This window comes from Xenopus tropicalis, chromosome 4, assembly GCF_000004195.4.
Source record: "Xenopus tropicalis strain Nigerian chromosome 4, UCB_Xtro_10.0, whole genome shotgun sequence".
In the NCBI taxonomy this organism is placed as follows: domain Eukaryota; kingdom Metazoa; phylum Chordata; class Amphibia; order Anura; family Pipidae; genus Xenopus; species Xenopus tropicalis.
In genome coordinates this window covers 122485280-122492810 of record NC_030680.2, presented here as the reverse complement: position 1 = coordinate 122492810, position 7531 = coordinate 122485280, and the positions used below count along the sequence as shown (strand labels likewise).

At 46.0% G+C, this 7531-nt stretch overlaps 1 protein-coding gene across 1 annotated transcript; it reads right to left on the bottom strand.

The window, feature by feature from the left end:
* Positions 1-240: 240 nt before the first annotated feature.
* kdelr3 (KDEL endoplasmic reticulum protein retention receptor 3) lies at positions 241-6144 on the bottom strand. Its single transcript, NM_001008051.1, is given in 5 exon segments — positions 241-487; positions 1190-1442; positions 3825-3983; positions 4490-4590; positions 5724-6144. Coding segments are annotated over 5 exon segments (645 nt in total). The 5' UTR covers positions 5815-6144; the 3' UTR covers positions 241-446.
* Positions 6145-7531: the final 1387 nt, after the last annotated feature.

Genomic DNA, 7531 nt, shown 5'->3' with positions numbered 1-7531 from the left:
CCATATTGCTTAACTTGGATCCCTACATGTTGCGGGACAACATCATCTAGGGTTCTGAAACATAAAAATCAAGGGCAAAAGCAGTTGTAGTCCAGCCACATGGCTAATTACAATCACTTAATGAGATGGAAAGCTATGTACCTTTTAGCTACTACTGTGGCCAGTTAAGGCCAGTTACTCCCAGGAACAGTCTGGCAAACTACACACTTCTGCTCCATGTAGAATGATCTCAGACTTGTATCCCAAATATAGTTTATTAAACTTAGCAAAAACCAAGAAGTTAATAAATGAACCACTGCAGTTTACGATCCAGTAGCCATGGAAGAGAAAACAGAAATGGAAGCATAACGTGCAGAAGGACACGGCCTCCTAATAAAGTCTGTGAGGAGGGAAGTAGCAAGTCATCCAGGGGGTGGGTTAGAGGAGGGCACCGATGTGCGGCTCTTTCACACTGGCATGGGGAGGCTCAGCTTCTTGCCCTTGAGAACTGAAAGTAAAATAGATTTAAAAATTAGCACTTTTCTGTTGTCAGCTTGACACAAGGACTTTCAGTTATCTGAGTGCCCTGCCTTCTGTAGGCTGTACCATAATGATAGCAGCCCTGTGTGCCACTGCCCATACCATACTATGAAGCAACAGGTGCATTTGTCCCAGAAAATGCATTCTCCTCCAAAGGCCCTTCCAACTCGTACACATACGTTTGTAATGTGTCATTGCACACATGGGGGGGTGCATGATATACATTTATGTTTGCTTTGTTTGTCATTGCATACATGGGGGAAGACGTGATATACAAAGATGGGCCAGGTGCAGAAAGCATAAAAATCTGACCCTTCCTGAACCCTGTGGCATCTGTGCAACATGTTGCTGCCGCCACCTGAGCAACCAGACACACGGAGCATAGCATGACCATCTGCTGTGAACCTGAAGATAAATCCTTCACTCCGCATTTCTGCGCACAGAGAGGGAATATAACGTACAGCTGCACTCTATATTCCGGTCAGCTGGGCACTAATATAGGCACATAGCCTCTGCATCTGTGGGTGTTTCCCTATAGTATCAATAAGATCTATCCTGTAACAATATGGTGTTGGGATAGTCCATGTACTTACATCTATGTTTGTACCTGAATATCAATAATTTACAAACCTGTTCCCCTCTGATCTAGATAGTTTTGCCCATTTCTTACCTTTGGTAATATAGAGGTAGAAGAAGTCAAAGTAAAAGATGGTTTGCACTACGCCCGACACCACTGCAATCTGATCATAGAACTTTTCTGTGTGGTAGCGCCAGATCCAGTTGGCCAAGTAAAGCACGCGATAGAGGCCCAAGAAGAAAAGATAGTGTGTAGTGATAGATTCGGCTTCTCCTGTCTTACTGATCATGAAGAGTTGGGGGAGAATGGCCACTGACTCCAAGTAAATAGAGAAGGTCCATAAAATCTGTAGGGCAAATAATATTCAGAGGTTCAGTATTCATACAAATAAGATCCAATAATGAGAAAGCTTCTAGAGATGAGTCTCACACAGATAACAATCACTCCTCTAATTTAGGTGACATCTAGGGGTATATTTATCATGCTGTGTAAAAAGTGGAGTAAAACATCACAGGTGATGTTACTCATAGCAGCCAATCAGATACTTTGCTTTGATTTTCTAACTGTTGAAAGCTAATTCCTGATTGGTTGCCCTGGGCAACATCACCGGTAATGCTTCACTCCACTTTTTACACAGCATCATATATATACCCCCTATTGCGCAATTAGACAGTGAAGCCCTCCATGGAATCTACATCCTCCAGCAGAATGGGGCACTAAGGGTTTACGCCACTTCCTCTCAGTGTGTGGCACTGCCTGCATTTAACACCACTGCATACAAGAGGGGCAGGAGGTGGGTGGCATCCGCTTGCTTGCCCCTAGTTTATGTGTCATTCAGAAGGAACCAACCAGTAGGGGGGGGTGCAAAGCTCCACTCGCTTAAGGGAGGTGATACACGGGGAGAATAGTCGCCTCGCGAGAAATCTTCGTTGCCACGGGCAACTAATCTCCCCGCAATGCCATCCCACTGGCAAGAATGTAAATCGCTGGTGGAAAGGCATACGCATAGTTAGTGCTGGGCGGTATACCGGTATAAACCGAACACCGTTTTTTTTTAAAAAAAATGATAGAAATTTTTAACATACCGGTGTGCGCGCCTCCTAGCAATTTTTCTTAGTATTTCCGGGTTGCGCGCGTGACGTCAGCGTGCACGTAACGTCAGCGCGCACACTCTACAAAAGCGCCGTCGCTAGGACGCATCACTCAGAGTCGGATACCAATGTGAGCTGTCGGGGGTGCCTGCGGCTGCCTGGCCAGTAATTTATATTTATGTGAAGGGGATGGGGGGGTGTTTGGGGTGGCGGGTGTTTGGGGGGGGTGGCGGGGGGGGGTCACCTAATCATGCATGGGGGAAAAAAAATACCGTCAAATACCGTGATACCGATATAATTTTGAAAAATACCGTGATATAAATTTTTGGTCATACCGCCCAGCACTACGCATAGCGCATAGTTGTCATTTCCTGAAGTCGCGAGGCGACTAATCTCCCCTGTTACATGCAGGGTTCCCTAGCAGTGAGTTGGGAGGGCTAGTTGCAACTGCTTTGTGAATTGGGCTCTAAGAACCATGATTTCAAAGCACATAAATGAGGCAGTACGTGTAAAACAATCCAAAAAGTCATCTTCTAATTGAAGATTGATCCGCTTTTCAAGGAGGCAGCAACCTGGTGCATACATTATTCAATATTTATATCTGCCTGCATACATAATAAGTGATACTGTTTGGTATATTTCCCTATTTACGCTCCCCTTATATATATTCTAGCACATCACATGGCCATCAGGGAATCCATCTAAGCAGAAAGAAGTAACTATAACTTTTAGAAATGAAAGTAAATTGCATTTTTTCTCAAGATTGCCCTCAAGTCTCACCAAGGTACACATCAGGGCAGCACAAAGGAATCAGTTAGGCCTATGGGATCGGACTGTCTCTTTGCATGCAAGACTTTTGCTCAGAAAATGCAAACTTGAGCATTAAAGCACAGTAAAGTGCAGTATAGGCAGGTAGGATCAGCCATTTCACTGCCAGCATATTTGCCATAGGCATCAAAACAGGGAAATGTTAGCATTCCTGCCAGAACATTATTGCACCTGTGCCCTTTAGCGAGACAATTCTGGCAGAGAATCCTGCCATCAGAATCATAATTGGACTCTCCATACAGAATATATACAGAACAGACAGGGGATGTATTTTCTATATAGGCAGCCAATGGCCCATTCCTGGTAACTTTAAGAGGCCAATTTCCAATTTTTTTAATGCAGACGGGGCAGCATGAAAAAGTCCACCTCAGGGCAGCCAAGGGCCCCTGTTTATATAGAAAAAAAAATTAAAATAAAAGAAATACTCAAGCCAGCCCACTGCCAGACACTTGGAGGGGGGACGAGCTGGGGTCCAGCACCTGGAGCAGCACCAGACCTATATACAGTCCTGAAGGGATCCACCCTCCCACTTCCATTTAGACAGAACACTGGCCCAGAAAAAATGATCAGTGTTATTTAATGATCCAGTGGCCATATTAAATCAAATCTGATGGTTTGCTGCATGGATGATCGACCTTATAAACAAGGGAAGTGCTGTCTGAATGACACATGCGCTCACTTGCGCGGCAGAAATATGCGCTAAGACAGGGCAATAGCATCACACATTGCATTTGTCATGTACAAATCTGTATCTGCTGTAACCTATAGCAACCAATCACCTACTTGCTTCCATTATATTCCTGGCTTACCTCTAGAGGGGTGAATTCATAGTTCTCCAAGAAGGACAGTCCAATAACTGGCACCAGGAGGAATTCCAGACGGAACGTGTCATTCTCACTGTCATAAGCCTTCCGGAATTTTCCATAGATCAAATAAACTGTAACGTATGCGCAGACTAAGAAGACAATCTAGAAAAGAGTTAGAAGTTTTAAGTATTAAATTCTCTCATGGCCATTAAACCACATCTTATAAAGAGCAACTTCCATGCAGTTTGCAGGTGGCACCATTGGTCACATACTGGCGCCATGCCCTCAGTGTCTATCATTGGCACATTTACACATGGACAAAGGGAGACCATTGTATCCTAATGTATCGTCCTCTTCAAAATTTAAAAGGAGATTAAAAATCATTATGGAGTTCTTTATATGACATAAAAATACCTTCTTTGTCCAATGGGGTAACTATAGGGAAAGCAGACCCTGTGGCTGCAGAGGGGCCTATGGCGAGGACCCTCCTCCCCCCCCACCCATGTCAACCAGTCCAGTGTATTATGGGTCCCCTATCCTGTAACCCCTTTTCCTGGAATTTTAATGGATTGCTGGTGCATAGGATGGGTGCTGGGGTCTCAAGCTACTCCCCTGTTTCAGTCATGCCCTGATGCACCATTAATCCATGGAGCATCTTTACTTCTTACCTTCATTACAGTGTTGTAGGCGGATATAAATACAGTGAAGAGATCTAAATATCGTGTAGTAAACACCAGAGCAAAGAGCAGTTGGCTTTTCCCAGATATACCTGCAGGGCACAAAAAAATTAAGTCATTTATATAATGCATATACCTCATATGTGCCAGGGATTTGCCTTTACAAACACGTGATACCACGGCACACAGTCTAACAGTATGATGGCTAAACTCATAGTCTATTGAGAACATATAGGTCAGAGCTGGGCAACCTGTGTCAGAGGCACCACTAGGCACAGTATAGGGAGTCATTTTCCTATTGGGTAGCTGGACTGGAGGAGCTTGCCCACCCATACTCCTACACACAGCAGCAACTTGCTGTAATCTGCACCTTAGATCCAGTGCTAATGGTAACTACTGGCAGAATAAGGTCCTGAGAGAGTTCTAGCATGTCCAGCTGTATCCTCAGCTGCTGCACAGCCCAAGCCTGTGGGATTGCTGGGAGTTAGTTACATGCATAGAGAGCCACAGGCTAAACATCCCAATTAAACTTGGAATGTTTTTTTCCCCCACAAATGTAGATGTTCTCCCTCTCTTGTTCCTCAGTGCCCCTTGTGTCTCACCCTACACTTCCCAATGAAACCAGCTTTTGTCTATAGGGGGCACCTTTGGGGTGCCCGGCCCTCTAGCAGCTTATATATAGTTAGAAAATGGTGCCCAGGACTGGGCATGTACATGTATAGTTACATAGGGTTGAAAAAAGACCATCAAGTTCAACCCATCCAAGTAAACCCAGCACACACAACCCACACCTACCAATCTATACACTCACATACATAAACTATATATACAACCACTAATACTAACTAGATATTAGTATCACAATAGCCTTGGATAGTATGTATAGTAATATGTATAGTAACTCCACTAACCAAATCAGTGACTTACCAGCCCCAGGCACACTAGTGCATCAATCACAGACTGTCTTTCATTATTCTTTATTTTTATAGCAGTAACATATATTGCAGCCCATGAGTCCCTGCGGCAGTGGAGCTTACAATCTAAGGGCCCCATCCCATTCACACACATTATTATCAGTTGGATTGGGAGCCAATAAACCTGCTTGTTTTGGGGTCCCACTGGCACTAATCCATTTCCCATAACCCTGCACCCCCGTATCCTGCTGTGGCAGTTAACCCCTTGCCTCCCAGTCCCTTTGCCATCAACCCCCCCTCCCCCAACTTACCAGCACAGGACTTGCTCTTCCACATCTTCAGCAGCAGGATTATAATGGCCAGCAAATGGGAGACATCCCCCGAAATCCTAAAAACATTCATTTTAGCTTCGTTTAAAAAAGTGAGAAAATAAAACTTTTTTTTTTTTTTTAAAACGCCTTCTAAAAACTCCTTTAAAAAGTTAAAAACGAATGAGAACTTTAAAAGTAAGTTGCAAGGGGGAAAGCAGTAGCACTGCGACTGTTGCACGGACGCGGGGAGAGAGTGATGGGGGAGCAGGGAAAGTGCATGAAAGTTACAGAGAAGAGTAAGTTCCAAGCAGCGAGGAGAAACTGCTACACCCGCGTCTGTTTTGCACTGCGCTATCCCTGCCCGGCGCTACTGTGTCCGGGACTGGGGGGGGGTCACTCCGCGGCACTGAGCAGCTTTCCCTTTACTCAGCCGGGGTGACGTGGCTGCCGCTTGCACTGACATCAGGGCCCTGCTGTGTGGGGTGGGAGGGGCCTGGGGGGGGTATTATGAGGAGAAGCTGGAAGGGGTGGGGGCGGATAAGGGGAATCTGCCCACAGTAGTCGTGGCACTAACCATAGGTGTCTGTAGGTAGTTACCGGGAATGCAGCGCCTTCCCATGGGCTCTGTTGTGGTGGTATTTCCCTACTCCAGGCCCCTCCCCCAGCAATCTGCATGTAGGCAGCTGGAATGACACAACTCGGATGAGGTGGAGAAAATGACAGCGCTAGGCAACTCCAGTTGTGTCAGGGGTCCCATTCCCTTCTTACTATGTCCCACAGCAGGCCTCACACTGACACACAGGCATCTTTGTGGCATAAATTGTAGCAACTTACATGAATAAATACACCCCTATCCCAATATTTGATATATGTGCATCAAAATGCACCTTGGGAAAGGGCCACAGACAGTGCTGTCCCTGTTACATGCTGCTGTGTAGCTGCTGGTAAGCAGTGGCTGGGAGGAGCAGAGAGAGATGCACGGATTTTAATAATAAGGCCACTGCCTGCCCTACGCTGGGCCTGGGTCTTGTGGGGCCCCACCTGTCTGCATACCTCCCACCATTTGAAAAATGAAAATAGGGACAAAAATGTTTGACCTCGCCCACTTTTGTGACCACGCCCAAATTACCACACCCCCATCCATTTCCCCCCCCAAAAATACTCCTTTTATATAGTTGAAATGGCGGGATCAGATGCAAAATGTGCTATACCCTCATACTGTACTACCTAAGGAAAACAATATAGCAACTCCTACATATAAAATACAGTGAAGGCAGTATCTATGTACTATGTATGTACCCCCCATACACACTGCCCCTAATGGCCCAATAGACAGTACCCCCCATACACAGTACCCCCCATACACAGTGCCCCCAATTGCCCCCATAGACAGTACCCCACATAAACAGTACCTCCCATACACAGTACCCCCATAGACAGTACCCCCATACAGAAAGTGCCCCCAATTGCCCCCATAGACAGTACCCCACATACACAGTGCCCCCATAGTAAGTGCCCCCCATACACAATGCCCCCATAGTAAGTGCCCCCAATTGAGACAGTACCCCCCATAGACAGTGCCCCCCATACACACTCATTCTTCTTCAGCGGGCACTTTTATAAGGTGCGTACAAGTGACGTCAATACGCACGGGGCGCAACCTTATAAAAGGGCCTGTCACCGCCATGCAAGGAGCCGCATACGGAGAGGAGCCGCTGAAGAAGAAAGAACGCCCGGTTCCAGCCAGCGCCTCCCGCTGTCCCAGATACTTCAATGAATGTTCTGCATTTCCGTAATCTATTACTGAA